Here is a 21138-nt window from a genome sequence, read left to right on the forward strand (position 1 = left end):
GCTAAATATTTTTCATCCAAGTATCTTTAGTTTTAAATTCCACAATCTAGTCTCTTGCAGTTTTCAAATACAGGCAATCCTCGACTTACGACCACAAATGAGCCCAACATTTCTGTTGTTAAGTGAGACATTTGTTGAGTGAGTTTTTTCCCATTTTACAACATTTCTTGCCACCATTGTTTAGTGAATCACTGAAATTGTTAAGTTAGTAAACCAGTTGTTAAGTGAATCTGACTTCCCCATTGACTTTGCTTGTCAGATCACAAAAGGTGATCACATGACCCTGAGACACAGCCCCTGTCATAAATATGAACCAGTTGTCAAGCATCTGAATTTTAATCATATGACCATGGGGATGCTGTATAGGTTTGTAATTGTGCAAAATGGTCATAAGTCACTTTATTCAGTGCCGATTTAACTTTGGATGGTCATAAATGCACTGTTGTAAGTCAAGGACTACCTGTACAGTTATGGATCCTAATGTGCTCCTGCATCTGTAGAAGAAAAGGTTAACTTCACCCAACTGTAGTCCCTACCCTTTTTATTTTGCCAATCACATGCATTTTTCCTCCCCACCCCCCCACCCCCAAAAAGCAAAGAATCCACAAGAGTATGTTTTCAAAATTAGCACTGCAGAGCAAAAAAGAATAGATGAACCCTATTATTTGGCTAAATCTTTTTTTCTTCACAAAAAAATCCACACATTTATTTATTTATTTATTTGATTTGATTTCTATACCGCTCTACTCCCGAAGGACTCAGGGCGGTGCACAGCCAAACAATAAAATACATACATACAAAATTTAAAAAGTAGAATTAAAATCAAATTAAATAGTTTTGGCCCAGACAAATTAAAACCCCAATCAATTTAAAACCAATTTTAAAATTTGAATATATAAAATACTAAAAAATATTAAAAATTAAAAATCTTTTATAAAAGAGAGAGAAAATTAGGCCAGGCATGTCAGATTAGTAATTTCATAGCTTCTTAAAATGTCATGGTCTGCCGGTACTCAACATTTCATTTAATTTTGTAGTGATACCATTAAAATGATAGTAATATACATTGACAATTTATGCAGTAAAACATTCACTGTGTGGGCTTCAATTAGTTATTTGAGTATATTAATTACTTTTGTTCTTCTGTTTTGGTTTCTTTCTCTAAATAAGAAAACCCAACAGCAGAATTTTGATTTAAAACTTAAATGAGTATACCAAGGGGGTTTTTTCAAAAGACAACTGCACTTTGTTTTTCCTTGAAGATGTTTTGCTTCTTCAGTACTCACTATCAGAACTGAAGTCAGAACTGAAGAAACTTCTTGTTTTCTTCAAGGAAAAACAAGTTTCTCTGGTTGCCTTTTGAAAAAGCACTTTTGGGACAACCATGACCTGGATGACTGACAATCTCCATAGATATCTTGAATGAGTAGTATATTCCAGCTGCTAAATTAAATGGCTTCTACATTAGTAATACATGTGTTGCGATCATTCAAAGATGCTCAGAAAAACAGGACAGAAATAATAGAAGGACGTAACAGAAAGTCGCATTTGACCTTCTTTGTTACTTGCTTGCTCAAGCTCAAGTCTTTCTATCCTTCCCCCACAAAATGAGATTTAGATAGGGAAAGGATGATAATATGGTACTTTTGTGGATTTTTTTCTCCTCATGATGCTTGGTTTTCTCTTAGGCCAATTTGTAAGGTTCTTTTTAATTAATGAAGTGTTTGTTATATAATGTGCTTCCTGAAACATAGTAATCCATGTCACTAGATTACTTGCTTGTCAGCAGCTGAGTAGAAACCTCAGGGCCACCACTGCACTTTCACCATTATTTGCAATTAATTAAGTGATATTTCCCAGAGTTAGAAATACTTAGTGATATTTTAGATTTTGCTGATCTTAATTTTTTTAAAAGTTAATTTTGGACTTCTGCAGATGCCTCAATACCTCTTGGTGCTGTTTTGGAGGTTCCTTTGTAGAGTCACATCACTATAGAGTAATTTTCTCTAAAGGCTATATTTCTCTTATATGTCCAATGCAAAATTGTCTTTTAAGAATATTACAAATGATCTCTTTGTATAAAATGGTAGTGGACAATTTGGATAACACCAGAATCTTTGCCTCTGTGTTTACCTCATTGCATTAAACATTAAGCTTTTTTTTTTACTAAGCAGTCCTTAATTTGGGCTGCATGTGACCCTTCATTCACTTTTTCAGCAATAGACAGATGGGGATAAGGTTGAGAAGAATGAGCAACTATCTACAGCTGGTGTTAGCACAGATGACATAGTCAGCACTGCTAATTTGTGTAGCATAAGTGGTAGCAGCTTATATGTTAGAGACAGGATTCTAAAGAAAACTGAGCTCTTGCAAATAGAAATAGGATGCCATTTTCAGAGACAACAAAAACATTAGGAGATTTTCATTCAACACATTGAGTTCATGACAGAACTGCTCCTGTCAGCAGAATTAAAAGATGAGTTCATTCCTCTGTGACGTCTTTAAATCTGAGTATAGGACCTGATTTTAGGAGTGGAGAGAGGAGGAGGAGAAGCAATTCCCATGTTATAAGTAGATTACCACTTGACACTCAATTATGCCCATTTATGTATAAGCTTCATGAATGTAAAATCGCCGTCTCAAAATTGATATTGTAAAGGAAACTTGTAATATGAAATGAATTATATTTCAAAAAGCAGTTTTGTAAGGTCTGCCTTTGATTTCTAACTCAGCAAAAGCTCACCAAAATTAAAACATAAGTAAATATAGGAAAATTTTGTCAGCCTAACAATTCTGCCTTTCGATGGAATGATTTAATTTGCTATCTAAAGTTTTGAACATTTAGGAAGAACTTGTACAGAAACATGAATCGTTGAGGGTGTGGGGTGTGTGTGTTGGTAAATCACTACATGGTTTTATTTATTATTTAAAACTTTTATGTCGACTAAATATTTTTATGTTTAGTGCGGTCAGGCAGTCACTCTTGAGAATAGGGTGGTGCATGCAATGATAGGGGCAACACATTATGGGAATATGATCCTGCTGCTTTGCAGGCTATACTGGTTGCCAGTTTGCTTCTGGGGGCAATTCAAGATGCTAGTTATCACCTTAAAACCCTTCCTGGCATAGGGCCTGCTATCTCAGAGCTCTCCGGTTGCTTCTGCCCATCTGGTTTGGTCCAGCAGAGCGGTGTGCTCTGAGTCTCATCAATTAAAAAATACATTGTTACAGAAAGCCAGCTTTCTTGGTTGCAATTTCTGCCCTGCGCCATGATCCGCCCCCAGACATTTGTGTGGCTCCTGGCCTTATGTCTATCAGGAAATTACTGAAGATCTTATTGTTCTCCCAGGCTTTGAATATAGATGATTATGGAGCCTCTTTTTAGTCTGGGATTAGTTTTGGTTTGTTTGTTTGTTTGTTTGTTTGTTTGTTGTGCTTTGCTCTTCTAACTGTTGTATTTGAATAAATTGTTTTTTAGTTGCCAGCTACTTAGAACTAAAATTTGGGAGTTCGTGGCAAATGAATAATAAAGACTATTATAAAGAATAAAGAATAAAAGTAGAAATGACAGCAATGGGGACTGCCAGGATTGCAGTCACTAAGTGATGTAGTCAAGTGGCATTGAATTTTATGGCACATTATTTAGTGAAATTCCAGTTGCAATTACTGTCAGTAAGCAAGGACTACCTGTAATGTTTATAAATGCCCATTTGATCTTAGGTAAGGTATTGTGAACAGGTTGTAGGAGAAGAATTGGGAAGGACACAATGCTCAGTGCTACCCTTGTAAAAATATACTTCACAGTAAAATATATATATAAGGAATCCGTTTATTTAATCTTTCAGGAATGATGTAAACATGATATATGATGTTCTATGCCTTATTGTCTAATGAACAATATGTCTTTAAAACAATCCCCTATATGTGGTGAATCCTTTGGATAGTGCTATATCATTCGTCATTTGAAAACTTTTAAGCCCAGGTTCTAGAAAAAGTCTGTTCTGTCTGGGCAACTCTGAATTGAGGCTGAATTTCTTAATGAAGTAATATGTTCTTCATAAAATCAGTGATAACCCATCTAGCAGCTTGAGGCGTGTTCTGACCTAACTCTGTCAAACTTCTCTTCTTAAACTATCTCTGTTTCAGGGGGTCCTGACAACCAAGTCCACTTTGAGGGCTACCAAGTATCCAATCAGTGCATGGCTCTAGTGCGTGATGAATGTTTGTTGCCATGCCGTGATGCTCCAGAACTCGGCTATGCAAAGGAATCCAGCAGTGAACAATATGTGCCTGATGTCTTCTATAAGGTAAATATTCATAACCTACATCTCTGTTAATATATGACTTCTGTGACGACCAGTAAAGATACATGGTTTATCTGTAGTTTTCAGTGTCTTACAAACCATAGACGGTTTCATTTACTTATGATCTGGAGGGAAGGAGTAGCTTGAATCAGAAGGGTTTCATAAGTAAGTGGGATCCAACTCACAGTTTACAACCTCGTGCTTTTTATTTTATTAGCAAAGCAAGACAAGTTCTTAGTTTTGCTTTCATTCATGTAAAGTACTTCAAGCAGTTCTTCATTAAAGCAAGTTTACTTTCCCCCACTCTCCTACTTCCTATCCTTTCTGATAAGGAGGGTAAAGTTCTTATGGTGGTAAAGATGAAAAGAAGGACTAGGGGTGATATGATAGCAGTGTTCTAATATCTAAGGGGCTGCCACCATGAAGGGGTGTGTGTCAACTATTCTCCAAAGCACCAGAAGGCAGGACAAGAAGCAATGGGTAGAAACTAATCAAGGAGAGAAGCAACCTAGAACTAAGGAGAAATTTCCTGACAGAACAATTAATCAATGGAATAACTTACCTCAAAAAGTTGTGGCTGTGCCAACGCTGGAGGTTTTTAAGAAGATACTAGACAACCATTTGTCTGAAATGATATAGGGTTTCCTGTTTGAGTAAGGGTTGGACTGGAAGACCTTCAAGATCCTTTCCCACTCTGTTATTCTGTTAGTCATAAAACATCAGCCTGTTTTATGTGCACCCAGCCATGCATGCTAAAGGTTCTTTTCTTCTAAATAAGTATATGTTTGCGGTCTGTAATGTTGACGAAATGTCTGCAGTTGCTGTTTCTATATTTCTTTCTTACTTGGAATTAAGTAAGGAGTTAATTACACTAGCTGATATTCTTTCTTGGATAATGTTCATTCTCTTTAGTCTTTTTGGGAAGCCATTTCTGCCAGAAAGGCATGTCTCTTGTTCCTCTTTTCTCTTCAGTGGTTTTGGGACCACCACCAATTCTGATTCTGGCTTTCCCAGAACCAAAAAACCTTCATAATTAGTGCTGCCTAGAATCCTTTTTTTTTTTTTTGGTTGCCAGCTATCCTCCTCCTCCTTTCCAGAAATCTCTCTTTCAGCCTCTGGCTCATCTGCCCTTTGCCCTCAGCGTTATTTTTTTTTTTTAATTCTAGGATATAAATGGTTTTTGTATATTTTTCCACTCCAAACCAGATCTCTGCTGATTACTGATATAGTTTTGAGTACTTTTGCTTATTGGCACTTCCAAGAGGCTTTACATCCATTAACGGATGAATGCCTATTAAATCTTTGGTTTTTATGTCTTTTTTCAGTCGGATTAAAATATTTCACGTTTTTAATTCATTGAATTTGCATTCAAGATACCGTGTCAAATACCTCAGCTGGTGTATTTTACTCCCATGATCTTTCTCTTATATGAATGACGTTGAAGTAAACATAGTACCAGCCTTTCAGAATTTAAAAAGAATATGTTGATATATAGCCACTAATCCTATCAGTGCTAACCAGAACTAATAAATCCATAGGGTCCCATTTTATTTTTTTCCTCTCCAATTCAGCAGCTCTTCCGGCTTCCTTCTTTTCTGGTTTCGGAATCCCACCTAATCATCTCCATGCCTTTGAAGATGACATTACTGATTTGTCTCCTCCATACAGTAGCATAAACTATCTCTGTTATTATTTGTACAATGCATATCAGAGTTGGGTTTCTTAAACTTGGAGAGCCATCAGTCTTGTTGGCAGTTTTATGCTGTTAACATTCTATGTCAGGTCCAGAGCAAAGAAGTCTGAAACTGGAAGTTGAGAGGTCAAGTGAAGGACAGAATAGTTAGCTATGTGATTGAAGAAAAATTGGAGCCTGCATACTTGCACCCACTGCTTACAAATAGTACATCCATATCTATGGAAATACATGTTTGCAATATTTTCTTGTATAAGATCAAATTTTCTTTTTGTAATAGTGTCCCATCACTTTCCAGAGCCAGCTCAACTTCAGCGTGAAGTATGTGGTGCTCTCCATCATGCCTCCTAGCAAGCTCTTAGAATTAACAATGCCACTTGTGTTTGGTAGTTGCTGCCATCCCTCAGCTGACTTTAAATCCCCAACTAATGTTTGTTTGGGGTTTTTTTCCCTCCTTGGCCCAATTATGCTTAGATGAGATGTTCACTGAAGCAAAATGATGCAGCAATAAAAGCTGCAGGTTTCTCACAGCCAGCCAGAATAGTTTTGTGGTATGTGTAGAATATGCTTATAAGGTACCTGGTGAGAAGCATGAATTGCAGCAAAGTGCAAAATAATAAAATGCAAAACAAGGATTTAAAGAGCCTCCGAGGCTAAGAGTAAGGTGTGGGTGGTCATTGTGAAGAGGGGAAGCTATGCCAAGAAAAGGCTTTTATACATCCATAAGATAGGAACCTAATGGAGATAAAGGTAATATTCCTAGTCTGTTAATGCAGGCAGGCTGCATTTTTTTCTTACCACAGCAATACAATTCTTAAAACTATCTTAATTCTTATGGTTCATATGATACCTATTTAGAATTTTTTGCAGTGCTGTATTTTTAAAGCAGGAAATCTTTAACCCATTCTTTAAAAACAAAGAAGCTTGGTAATCTAAATATTTTTATTAAAGTAATGCTTTCTTAATATTTTTCAAAGTATATCCAAAATTGTCAATGTTTGATGAACTATAATTAATATGCATCTGGTTTTAATATATACAAATATTGTTAATAGTGCAGCATCACTCCAGAAAGAGAATTAATGTCCTTAATTGCCAATTTCATTTATACTTTTGTCTAATGTCAACATTAGATAAAGATCTAATGTTAGTCTGTAATATGGATTCTTTGGATTTCTAATTCTTTCAATTTATACAATGAATCTTTAATATTATGTGCAGACTGGGTTGATTGTGAGATTGCAAACTTCTGTTGGGATCACCAAGATACTCTGGCTTTTAAAGCATTTATGATAGATTTAAAATAGAAATATAAATCTTAAAATGTAGTAAAACAAGGTTTCTTTCAATAAATGTTATCTTGCTTAATTGATCTGACTAATCAATTAATCTGAGTAATAATTTACACTTTTAATTCCTACTCTCCGGGGGAATATTTTTATAGCTTTATATCACTAAGGATACATATTGGGCAGAACTTGTACACTGCTGAACATAGGACTTAGACATGCGAGAACTGCTTTTCCAGTTTGGAGAAAACACAAAAATGAAAATTTTGAAGGGAAACTAATGCTTATTTTAAGCCACTAACTTGATCACAAGTCTTTTGCTTCAATATAAAACTAAAAAGTAAATAAACAATAATAATCAGGAGATATTTCCGACCTTCACATCAGGGACACACGAGGCTGAACCATTTATTGTTGGGGATTAAGGAACATATTTTGATTCCAGGTTGGAGATTTAGATAAGAGAGATGGGACAAAGCTAATTGAAGTACTTAGATTAAATTATTCATTGGGATGAAGGTCTTCTGGGAGATTCAGATTTTTGTCTCTTGGGAGATTTCTCCGAGGCACACCACAAGTGCTCTTCTATAAAATAATGAAAGATTTGTGCCTGAGAGCATTGAAGAGCAGTATATATGGGTAGCATTCCCATAAAAGAGCTTTTAGAAATTTATTGGATATGCCCCAAGAAGCCAATGTTTGTGTAATGTGGAGTACATTTATCTCTCAATGTTAACAGCAGTTTAAATACAGCAGAAGCTATTGAACCCCTATGTTGTCTAACTGGGTAGAAGAACAGATGGTTTGAAAGCTCCTGTGGTCAGAAAAAAGGTGATATATGTAAAACGAGATAGATTTGAAGCAGTGCCTGTACAAACCCTGTGCCTTGCAGGAGGTATGTGGTCCGAGTCTGTTATTTCTTTACGTTTGAAATGGAGTTGCTGAGTTGGTATTGTTGCTTACAAAAAAGCATATATTGGGGCTCAAGTTACATGGCTGAGAAAAATTGTTGAAAATATTATAAACTGTAGTGATTGAAGAGAAGGTTTAAAGTGAAAATATTAAACCTCTTCTTCAAGTCACACTTGTGCGTTGTACTTGTGGAAGTAGGCTGGTGATTGTTGCTCCCTAGACAGCCTTTTACTGATCTTGCCAGTTCTTCTGAGAACATATGAATAATCCGTGTCTTAAATACGACAAACATAGGAAAAACGGGAGCCCCAGGCTTGCTCTTATTCTATAAAATGAGGCATTTTTCCCTAGCAACACCTTTAGGGTTTTTTTGCCACAGTCTTTTATCTTGGCTTTTTTTTTAAGACCAAGAAGAATTGGCAGTAAGGCTGTTGATTGAATTTTGACTCAGACTCAGTTAGCATAGAGAGATAAAAGCTTACCCTAGTTTGAAAATTGGGAAATGTGAAAATGGGAATAAATATTCTAAATAGCTGTTTTCTCTGTACCAGTTGATCAAGGAAACAGCCCCTGAAATACTATAGGCTGAAATACTATAACAACATTTATATAGTACAGCAGGTATTCCTCCCTTAGCAACCACAATCGAGACTGATCACACAGTCACTAAACAGAAAAATCAAGTGACCACGACTTTTAAGATTTTACTTCCATCTTCCATACTAAATCTGCTTGTTGCAAGCCAGCTGTGAAATTGGCAAACGGTAATCACATAATAGGGATGCTGTGGACAGTTATAGATGTGGGCAGTTGTGAATTATGCAAATGACAATCAGATGAATGTAGGACGCTGTAACGGATGTAAATGTGAAAAACGTTTGCAAAATTATTTTTTACCACCATCGTAATTTTAAACGGTCATTGCACAAGGCACTCGGTAAGCAAGGTAAGCAAGCACTAACAGTAGCACCTGAGTTAGTTACATGAGCTATATGTTAGAAGGCTACATGAGTTAGACTTCTTTCCTTTTTCATTTGTATGATGTGCAGAGTCTTCATGAATTTCTTTAAAATCAGGAATCATACAAGATTAATAGTTTAAATAAACCGTCTACTTTCAATAATTTGAAAACAAAGTTTCCTTTCTATCAAGCTGAAGTTATCACTGGAGATTTCCTTGAGTTGTGGGAGAGGATCCTATATAATAGGCAAAATCATCTGTATATAGCATAACAAACCTATACGTGTTTGGTGTTTCTTTTAACATATATTGCCATTGGCTACAACATAGTGGAATGAAGTTATTGGAAGCCCTGAATGGGGAATTCATTTAAAACTTGGTATATATTTCAGTTTGAAATTTATGATGAACCATCTTTGATTTATGTGTTTCTATGTATATGAACACCTTCTTCCTGAAGTGGAGTTTAGTTAATTTATGAAGTTTAACTTTCCACTGTCTAATTGACATTTTATTGGGCACCCTTGTGAGAGTTCAGCTGTGTTGTACTCTTGAAGTGGGTTCCTCCACCTTGGGGTTCTAGTCACAGACTTATTTCAGGGATGGCTCAACATTCCATCAATCAACATTCCATATATCATGCCCCAAAAATTCAAAGGGCACCTAAATTTTATGGATCCTTTGAAGCCTTCAAAGTATCTGAAGTTTACTGCTTTTGCAGGACTCTGTTTCCTTATTGACGTCAAAAGAATAGCTGTGATCTTGGCATTAGCGAAAAGATATCACTCATCTTTGCAGTGAGCAAAGGTTTTTATTCATGCTCTGATGTTTAAGCATTTAGGTTTAATAAAGAAAGACAGTTGATGACATTGTTTTTGCAAGGAGACCTTTGCCTGTCCTACAGTTTTCTCTTTTCAGAAACAAACTGGGTAAGGTTTTTGCAATTCTGCTATTGGTTCAGCCTGCATTTCATCAGGCCATTGTATGCTGGCCTGAAGAAATGCCAGTTACTAGATTTTAGTTTCCACATGAAGTCATGTGCATAAGGTTCCATTCCATCATGTGATTTCAGTGGTGGTGGGATATTTTTGGTTAAATAGCTTTCTTCATTCTCATTTTAAATAATACTCTTGGTCTTACTGAATGATGAATGCTTTGTATGTACTGTAGAATGGAGTATTACATCTGAAGATAAAGGCTAGGTGAGATGTCAAATACAGAGCTTACTGTTAGTTGCAATAATTATTAAAGATGCTCAAGATTCTTTTGGTTCAGCAAATTCTGTAGTACATGTCCATCTCCTTCTTTTCTCCTTCCTATCCTTGTAGCTAGCTACATCCAGATAGCTACTATAAAACAATGTGGAGGTAGATGGGTAAGGTTGGTGGACTATAACTCACAGTCTTGAACTTTGTGTGCCATCCTTTAAGACATTTGAAAACTGCTTAATTTGAAACATTTCCAACTCCTTCGAGCTCTCTTCATAGGCATTATATCTTGTCCTGTCCTAGTTTTCCTCACTACCCTTCCCTGGATCTGTTTCAGTTTCTCTGAATCCTCCTTAAAATATGTCCAGAATTGAATGCAATACTAGATGTGGAGTCAGACTAAAGTAGAATAATGAAAATTTGGAATGAGTACATTTTTTGAAGCAGCATAAATTGCATTTGCCTTTTATTGCAGTCACAGCACACTTAGTGGCTCATATTCATTTGCTCCAAGTGTTGTAATTGAAATAGTTTTCCTACAGTGCTTTTCTACTTAGATGAATCAGTTCATTGCTTACTTGGAGTTAAGAAGGATTCTATTTTACAAGCCAAATAAGTATTTTAAAAAACAACCTAATCGGGAACCAGATCTTTCCTTCCTCCTGTTTACTGTAAATATATATTTAACTAACATGGAGATACAACTTCATGCCGTCCTTTACGTGGTATTCCATACTGCTCACAAATGGGAAGCATCATAACTACTGCCAAATTAGCAAAGAAAATAGTATTTTCCTTGTGGTTGCTGTACTTGATGTTTACTGTACTAAAAGGCTTTCGAAAATATAATTAGCAAGGGATTATATGTTCTTTCTTCATCTTGTGATTCTGGGTTTATTTACTACATTTTCTATTATTGTTTTATACTAGAGAGAACAAAGATTTTGTTTGAAAGCTATTCAGCCATTTTTTTCACTTCGATTTCAGAAACTTGCTTCCCCCACCCTTTTTTTTTTTTTAAAGATACTTAATTTGAAATTCCCCAAAGAAAAATATGAAGGTGAACAGGTACTGGGAAAATGTTACTGCATATTAGAACTTCATTGGATTTAAAGATGTATTCCAGATTGGCAAATTATATGAGTGGCATGGCAAATTCTCCCTTGCATAAGCGAGTCTATAGATTGGTTTCACTGAATTTGTTTTTTGTCTTTATGTGGAAAAAGCACTCCTGTTGGATAATTGCTCATGGCTGCTGGCTTGATATTCTCAGTAATGTAAGAGCATTCCTAAAAGAAAGACAACTTTTGTCTAAAATATTATGCTTAATATCATTGGTACGTGTGGGGCAAAACCTTGTGCCATACTATATAGAGATTAATTGTGCTATGGAAGTACACTAGATTTCACAATAAATGCTGAGACATGCCCATGAAAAGAAACTATATATATATATGTATGTTCGTCTGCTGTGTAAACTTTCTTCCCCTCCAAATTTTCCTGCTGAAGTTTAAAATATCTAAAAGCACTGGCCCTTGCAGTAATTATTGGAAATGTCACTATACCAAGCATTATACTAACCTTGTTTAAGCAATAAAACATCTGTGAGTTTTTGGTTTTTTTTTTACATTATGCTTGGAAAGCCTACTGAGTTACATTTTTCACTAGATGCCTAACTGATCATGCAGTGAAGTAAGAAGAGGTCAGTGATACACTTCTGTGTTTCCAGCTATGGGTTAACAGCTGCTTCTTTGTGTAAAGACAGTCTTGTTAACCAGCTAAAATGATTAAACTTGACATGTTGGCATATTTATAGTTGTTTGGCAAGTAATAATTAGAAAAGAGTTGAATTGCTTTTGTGAAACTGAAACCTTTTCCATGAGGTGGAGAGACAGGGACCAAGAGATAAATAAAATTTGAATCTGCAGTTTTGAGAATTATAAGTTTGACTGACTCAGCTACACCTTGATGTTCTGATTAGCTTGTGCATTGTTCATCAGCGGTGCCCATTTTAGGATTTCACATTTCTCTCCAGCTCTCCTTTTCTCTCCGTTTCGGGCTGCATGTGTACGTACACCTGTACAACTAGATGTGGTGAAGTTTATCTTCTTCCTCCCAGGGTTTCCTAGTAGTACATCAAGTAAATTACATGGATTACCTTGTCCAGGTAGCCTTGGAACCTGCCTCGTGGCTACATTTTCAAACCATAAGAAACAAAAAATTTTACGGTTGGGGATTATAAATGTATAATTGATTTGTATTTGAGTAGGTTATTAATACCATTTAAATTGTGATTTAGAAAATTTAATGAAAAGAAAGAGAGCACACTCAAAGCTGTGTGGGATAGTCATTCAAGTTCGTAACATGCATTGCTTCTGTGCATATGTTCTGTCAATAGTAGATGAAGCCTGTAAAGAATGTCAGAAAAACCTAGGCATTTAAAATAATAACAAAAAACAACATTGTGTCAAATTTGAGACAAGTCAAAAATTACCTTTCTAGTGAGCAACATAGCAACAGCTAAAAATAAGGGGAAGTAATCTTAAAAAGACAGCGATATCTATAATGATAATTATTAAATTTTTCCTCCGATTGTGTCAGAGTTTAGGCAGCGTAACTAGTATTATGGGATAAACCCAGAAGCAAAACACAGCACACAGCACACACAGCCTTTAGATAAATAACAGTGGTTTGTATATAGCTAAATATTTACAGACTTAGACATGGTTAAATACCTTATCAGACAGCTACTGAGATACACAATGAAAGAGAACATGAGGAGAAGGGAGATGCCCTCTCATGTCTTCCCTTATATAGGCAGCTTCTGACCCAGCTTCTTAATGTGGCAGTAACCCTGCTGCCTCATTCCCATTGCATCAGCTTTCAGTTGCCTCCGCTTACAACCTCTCATCAGTTTACAGCTATTTAATCTACATACCCTGACAGATTGCTTTTTTAATGTCTTAGTGCACATGAAAAGACAATAAGAATAGTTTTAGGGGATCTTCCTTTCCCAAAAAGTCTACAGGTAATTCTTGGTTTATAATCATAATTGGGACTGACATTTCAGTTGTAAATTGAGCCACAACATGACCGGACTTGATTTTATTAATTTTTTTTTTGGTAGTAATTAAATCACTTGGTCATTAAGTGAATTACATGGTTATAAGTGCAACCCCATTTTGACAAATGGGCACAAAACAGCAAAAAAGTCACAAAACATGGAATGGTTCTAGAACCTTTGGCGTACCGATAGCATTTCTGAATTCAACACATCAAGGAAATAAATACAAGTCATATATATATATATGTATGTATGTATGTATGTATGTATATGTATATATAATGCTTATATAGGATACAGAGGGGGGGAGGGAGGGGGAGGGAAAGGGAAAGAGAGAGGGTGGTATCTGCACATTTTAAATAAACCATGCAGTTAATGGTATAATTAGTTTTATACACTCTTTTTCAGAGGAAAAAATGGGATAAATATTTTAAAATACTAGAAGACTGCTTGTTTTATATGGTCTTTTTTTATAACTCGAACCCCTGAATGTTTTTGATTTATTTTATAAATTTAAATATGTGAATTCATATTTTAGTTACTGAGGTACAATGAGATGAAACTGTATGAAAGATTCTTGAATGTTAGAATCCTATCAGTTTGCTGGTGCTTAGATGACATACTAGTGATTGACCAATGGGCCTCTGATTTACTGTGTTTAATTTTTTTCTTCTCTCCATTAAACTACCGTGTTTCCCCAAAAATAAGACCTTGTCTTATATTTTTTTTGAACCCTGAAATAAGCGCTTGGCCTTATTGCCATGCGCTCAAAAGCCCGATTGGGCTTATTATCAGGGGATGTCTTATTTTGGGGGAAACAGGGTATTGTTCTCTTCATAATTCTTGGTTAGTTGTTTTGCCTAACAATTTGGAATGGCTTTTGTTTTAGGATATAGACAAGTTTGGCAATGAGATCACTCAGCTAGCTCGTCCTCTCCCTGTTGAGTACCTAATCATAGATGTAAGTATCAATTTTGCTTACTTTTTACTTTGGCTAAAGTAAATAGAAACATTGAATAGTTATATGCAGAATTCTCTCCATAAGGTAAATGGGGGGGCTCTTGCCATACTGGAAAGGTAAGTGCTAACAAGTAATGTATAGCTTTCTGATTGCAATTTTCTTTTGGTTGTGTAAAACCTCAATGTTTAATTTCTATATTAACATACTGCTCAAAGGATCTCACTGCTCCTACAAAATTATGTTTGTATGTTAAATAAGTGGGAAGTGTCATCTTCACAGAGATGTTAGTGATTACATCTATAAGAGAACAAGTGTGTGTTGTATCTTTCAGAGAAATGATTAAGCAATGTATGTGTGATATGGCTTTATTTATTTAGGTCTCTATCCTACGTTTATTTTCACAACTCAAGGTGTATTCATAATGTTTCTTACTTTATTTTTGCTCCTCCATTTTTCCTTTTTCTAACACAAGTCATGACTTTGTTTTAGAAGTTTCTGTTGAAGAGACTTTCAATTTCGGAGGCAAATATAAGCATTCCTATATTATGTTTTAACTGAATTGTTTTTATTCTATTTTTGTATAATTAATTATCTTGTTTTATCCTATTTTTATTTCATTTTTATTATTTATTTATTTATTTAAATTATTTATTAAACACTTGATTTGAATAGAAAGATGAATTTAAAAAATCAGTGATATTGCCCTCCGAGGCTTAACACTTTGATTAATAATCTATGACATCTATATATTCCTTAGATTTGACATTAAAATGATGGGAAGATATTTTGCTAAATAAAAGAATACATTTCAAAGGTGATTAATCAGTAGATGATACAATTGTAACATGTAGAAAGATAAAATAGAAATTAACACATAATTCAGAGAACTTGGTTAAGGCACTGGGCTAGAAAACCGAAAACTATGAATTTAAGTCCCACCTTAGCCATGAAAGACAGCTGGATGTCTGTGGGCCAGTCACTCTCAGTCTCAGCCCAACCCACTCATAGAGTTGTTATGAGGAAAATAGGAGGAGGAAGATGTATTGGATATGTTCGCCGCCTTCAGTTATTTGTAAATATAATTAAGGCGGAATACAAATAAATATGTATAATTGGTGCTACAATTCATTTATAAATAAATTGTGGCACCAATTTAAGGCAGAGATTCTGATAGGCCAGTGATAGCTAACGTGTAAGATTGAGAGTATCTTGGCGATGTTTCGATGAGGTCTCACTCGTCATCTTCAGGCTGGTGTCTTTGGCTTCGTGCTTGTGCGAGCAAAGCGTGATCGGAGATGCCATCTCTCTATAAATACTGGTGGGGAGGTGTAGAGTGCTGGCTTTGTTGTTGTAAGCGGGTTGGTTGGCTGTGTTGTTACATCTTGATTAGTTGATAATTAGTTGAAAATTTACGAAAACATATATATATATATATATATATATATATATATATATATATATATATACACACACACACACACACACACACACACACACACACATACATATACACACACACACACACATATAAATATATATATATATATATATGTATACATATATACATATACATATATATTAAAATAAGCTGTCTTACCTCCCTCTAGTCTAGAAAGCAGTAGGAATTTGAACCTTTGATGGTCTCAGAAGTCTTGGGCAATATAGTCCTTTTGTCAGAGGTGAACTGATTCTTAATTACCTCATGCAAAACACTGAAAAAGCCATAGCTTGCTTATATTTGCAAAAATATATGGGGAGACATACAAGAGATTTTAAAAGAAAGAGACTGGAAGACCCATAAGAAACTTCATTTCATCTCTCCTTTCAATTTTTCTACCTGAGTCTTTTTTAAAAAGTTATTATCTGAGGCCTGTCTCTGTGATAGAGGTTTTGCCCTGTCTCTTGCAGTGCCTGTTAACATCATTTGTCATTTGAATTTCAACTGTTGTCATTTTTACTGTTTTGAAGATTACTACCACGTTTCCAAAAGATCCAGTTTACACATTTTCTATTTCTCAAAGTCCATTCCCTATTGAGAATCGTGATGTACTGGGAGAAACTCAGGTAAGTGTAAATAGCAGTTTGAATGAAGGGAAGTAGCTACACAATTGCATTTATTTAGTTTTTTAATATTTAAAAGCAGATAACATCATGCATAAAATTGGCTTAGTTACAAATGGTAAATACTGTATTTTTCAGTGTATAAGACGCACTCCCCCCCCAAAAAAAGTGGGTGGAAATGTCTGTGCGTCTTATAGAGCGAATGTTGCCGAAGCCCCGCCTGCACACTGCCCCCACCCTTCAGCCTCTGCCTCCCAGCAATTTGCCTCCTTGTAGCAAACAGCCTGGTCAGCTTCAGCACACCCTGATTTAGCACCAGCAGCTGATTGGCGGTTGGATCTGCCTCCCGGAATACTATCAGCTGTTCTAGGCTGTGGGGATCGCTGCCATCACTGCCCATTGCCACTGCGTGCCTATTGCCACCTCCACACATCCCATTTTCGGCCTCTGCGCGTCCCATTTTTGGCCTCCATGTGCCGCATTTTTGGTCTCCACACACCCTATTTTTGGCCTATTCCAGGTGGTGGGGATCGTCACCTGCAACGGGCCAAAAATGGGGCGTGCGGAGGCCAAAAATGGGACGCGCAGAGACTGAAAATGGGGCATGCAGAGGTGGCGATAGGTGGCAGCGGAGATGGGTGGTGACAGTGGCGATGGGTGGTGGCGATCCCTGTAGCCTGGAACAGCTGATAGGCAGTATTCTGGGAAGCCAATCCAACCGCCAATCAGCTGCTGGTGCTAAATCAGGCTTTAATTCACCCCTTTTTAGTTTTGTGGAAAATTTAACTAATTCTTTGTGAACAGATTTCACATAGTCATGTAAAATAAAGTTTTTGCTATATCTGGAGAGCAGAAAAAGCTTGCATGTATGTTACCATGAGCAAAATGCCTACCATGGTTACAAATTGTGTCTCGATAAGACTTCTATTTAGCACACCTGTTCGTATACGCTATATGCTTCAGCTGTAGCCTTGACTTTTGCTACCAAACAAAAAATCTTTGCAATATTTTATTGAAAAAAAAAAAGGAAACACTAAGCAGATTTTGTCCTTTAAGAGGAATAAAATATAATCTGCTGTCTTTTCTATTCCTGCCATCCCCTTTTGTGCCTATGTTCATAGCGATAGAGAAGAACTATTGCAGGGGTGTCAAACTCATGTCATCACAGCGGTGTCATGTGATGTATCAGGACCTTTTCCCCCTTCGCTAAACAGGGCGTGGATGTGGTCAGCGCGTGACGCATCCGGCCCATGGGCTGGGAGTTTGACAGCCCTGAACTATTGGATCTAAAAACAATTTAGCTTCCTTCAGCTTTTCACTGTCAATTCTTATCAACTGAAAAAGCTTACCTAATCTGCCCCATTGTTGAGAATGGCATTACACCATTGGTCAGACATTGGATGAAAATTATAAGCAGTAGAATTTTCTGCAACTATCTTCATGAGTTCTGCTTAACTATTGTTACCAGCCACTTAAAAAGAAACACAGTAAATTTCTCTCAAGAGCAAGTTTTATCTAAATTCTCCTTGATATGGAAGGAATATCTGGTTGCTCTTTGGCAAAAAAAACCCAGAGTGTCATTCATTTGCTCTCTTTACATCACAAATGCTAGCAGTCTTCATAGATAGAACAAAATGTATGAAATTGCTCTCTGAACAGGAGAGCCCAAATGCAAAACCTGCAGGCCAGTTATGACGTGGTGGGGTATCTAATTGAGCCTACAATGCTGTTTTTCCCAGCCTTTCTTTACTGTTGCTTCTACAGAACTACATTACATTTCCTGCCCTCTGCATCCCAACCAACTGCTGTTTCTTTTGCTGCCTCCACATCCTCCCCGTTTTTCCTACTGTCTCTCTGCCTCCCTTCTGCTTTGTTTGCCTCTATATTTCCCAGCTTCTTTGTCTTCTTGCATATCTCTTAAATTTGATGTGTTTGCTTCCTGAATGCTATTTCTGTCTATTCATTCTTGCTGGAAGAGTTTCATCAGCAGAGGGTGCTATGATCCTGAGAAAAGAGTCTTAGTATAATAAGACTTTTACTAAAAAGGCAAAAAAAAAAAAGTGGGGGGGAACTACAGGTATTTTAGTTTGAGAATGTTGCTACAAAAAAATAGAAAGAATTAAATGCTTAAACAATTATAAACTTAAATAATAAAGTTAGTAATAATGTCATATTAAAAAGTCATCCAATTGCTTGGGTCTTGCCCACTATTGAAGTACAGCTATTGAGATAACAGTTTTTGCAGCCCTGTGACAGGGTATTACATATACTGGTAAATTGCATGGAATGTTCCAGTTGGCTAAAGAATGCTTTTGTCAATCTTTGTAGGACTTTCACATTCTAGCTACATATTTGTCCCAGAATACCTCTTCTGTATTCCTTGACATCATCTCTGATTTCCATCTTCTCCTCTTCTTGGTCACCAATGAAGTGATGCCTTTAAGGGTATGTAATGACTTTATTTTTGGAGAAAAGCATAAAGCTTACATTAAGAAGGCTGCTAAGCATAACTTTAAAACAGGATATCTTGACTGTTAGAAGTGGTTTCTAGATTGGTAGTTTGGCAGTCAATTCTGAGCTGTTTGAAGAAATAAGTTGGTAGGAATTGTCGCTCAGCCTGGATGGAGCAAGTTTGACACATAGGCATGTTGTTAAATTTTCTGTATCAGAAATTCTTGTTGTAAAAGGTCAATTCTGCAATCTCATTTGTCTATTTTTAATCCATCCTTATGGCTAACCAAATTTGCTAACTTTTGCTAGATCACTGATAAACATGATGCTCTGCCTTTACAATCAACAATAAAAAAAAAAAAGGCAGGAAAAGTAATAATGTCCTGTATTTTCCAGAGAGCCTAAAGAACTGTAATGATGTGTGGAATAGTTGAGCTGCCAGTGGGTAATTAACCAGGTTTACTGAATGTTATTATGATAATAAAGTGTAATGATGCAATTGTTGTCAATGATAAAATATGGGATTACATTTTAGAAAGTTTTCATAATTCTGGACGAAGCCTTTCCCATTTGCCTTTGATTTAGAGAAACTGAACTCTGTAGTTTATAGTATAGAAAGCACAAGGAGTTCTGTTTTTCAGCAGAATGGGGTTAAATTGGCACATAAGCCAGAAATTCTTGAAGATGTATCTTTCTAAATTTCATAGAAATTAGAGCAGGCATTTTTGAAGTAAGCTTCATTAATCCTTTTTAAATCAGTTCCTGTAACTTTACTGTTAGGTCAGTGTAATGACACTTACAGGTGTAGTAATTGTTTTCTGGTGAATAGCCATCCTAGCCTTCAAACAGTTTTCTTTCCCAATTATTCATATACATTAGGATATGATCTGTAACAAATCCAATGTGCAACCCTAATACAGATTCTGCCATTTATGCAGTGATATGATTATGAAGCCAGTAGAAACATTTTTATTTCCTGAGCCCACTTTGCTCAAGAACAAGGATGAAATGACAATGCATATTGTTATCCAGTTCATTTCAGAACTTGTCTGCAGTGCCACCTGCTGTTCAAATCTCAATAAATGTTTTTTTTCTTCAGCAAATCCATTTTAATGTAATTCTGCATAGTGTCGCTTGTGAATGTCGGACAGCAGTTGCTGCTAACTGAAATGTGGAGCATGATGTTTCATTCATGCATTCTTGCTCATACCAGTATTCTAAATGTGGTCTTGTTTTTATGTTGGCAGTTCCTTTCTTAAAGGAGTCTGGGCTATGTTGACTTGTTCTTTTTGTGCCACTCAATCATGGCACACAAAATAAGTGGAGCTAACAGCACACATGCAATACAATGCCTCTATCTAGATTCTGCTAAACAAGGCAGTAGAAGTTTCATTTCTTACTTCTTTCAAGAATAATTGGCCTTTAAAATTGGAATGGAAATAGGATTCCTGAAATGGCATTCTTAGGTCTCGGGGAACAAAATGTATTTTTATACTGTTGCTCCATGCTTTTAGATGTCCTGAAAGTGAGAGAAGAAATATGCAACCTATTTTGGAGATTGTAAATCATTTGACAAAAATTGTCTTTGTGTAGTTAAATATTTAAATATTAAATATTGCTAACAGTTACAGCTAGTGGAATAAGGTGCATTAATCCTTTATTTTATTTATTTATTTTATTTTATTAGATTTTTATACCGCCCTTCTCCTACTGGACTCAGGGTGGTGAACAGCCAAGAATAAAAACATCACATGCAAAATTTAAGATTAATTTTAAAAGAATTAAACAAGTTTTGGCCCAATATAAAATTTAAAGCACCCCAACTAAAATCAATTTATAATTAAAAATATCTAAGGGGGGGTGGGGTCAAGCCAGCCCAGCTTGATGAAATAAAAAAGTTTTAAGGGCACGGCGAAAAGCACGGAGATCTGGGATCCTACGTATCTCCGGGGGCAGGTTGTTCCAAAGGTCAGGTGCTGCCACAGAGAAGGCCCTCCCCCTGGGGGTTGCCAGCCGACATTGCCTGGCCGACGGCACCCTGAGCAGTCCCTCTCTGTGGGAGCGTACTGGCCGGTGGGAGGCTATCGGTGGCAGGTAGGGTTGTGATGTGTTTTATTTCCTCTTTTAGGACAGTATCAGCTTGTTGTTGGAGGCAGTAAGAACCCGGAATGAGGAACTCGCTCAGACCTGGAAAAAATCTGAACAGTGGGCTACCATTGAGCAGCTTTGCAGTAT

General features: G+C 36.3%; 1 protein-coding gene across 1 annotated transcript in view; it reads left to right on the forward strand.

The window, feature by feature from the left end:
• Window positions 1–21138, forward strand: part of NPLOC4 (NPL4 homolog, ubiquitin recognition factor) — a 49452-nt gene that overhangs the window by 25921 nt on the left and 2393 nt on the right. The window contains exons 12-16 of the mRNA XM_060688782.2: window positions 4147–4307; window positions 14320–14391; window positions 16360–16455; window positions 18781–18897; window positions 21032–21134. Of these exons, the coding sequence (XP_060544765.2) occupies window positions 4147–4307; window positions 14320–14391; window positions 16360–16455; window positions 18781–18897; window positions 21032–21134 (549 nt within the window). The remainder of the gene's footprint in view (window positions 1–4146; window positions 4308–14319; window positions 14392–16359; window positions 16456–18780; window positions 18898–21031; window positions 21135–21138) is intronic.

The sequence above is a fragment of the Pantherophis guttatus genome, chromosome 2, assembly GCF_059756535.1.
Source record: "Pantherophis guttatus breed Tessera chromosome 2, ASM5975653v1, whole genome shotgun sequence".
Taxonomy (NCBI): domain Eukaryota; kingdom Metazoa; phylum Chordata; class Lepidosauria; order Squamata; family Colubridae; genus Pantherophis; species Pantherophis guttatus.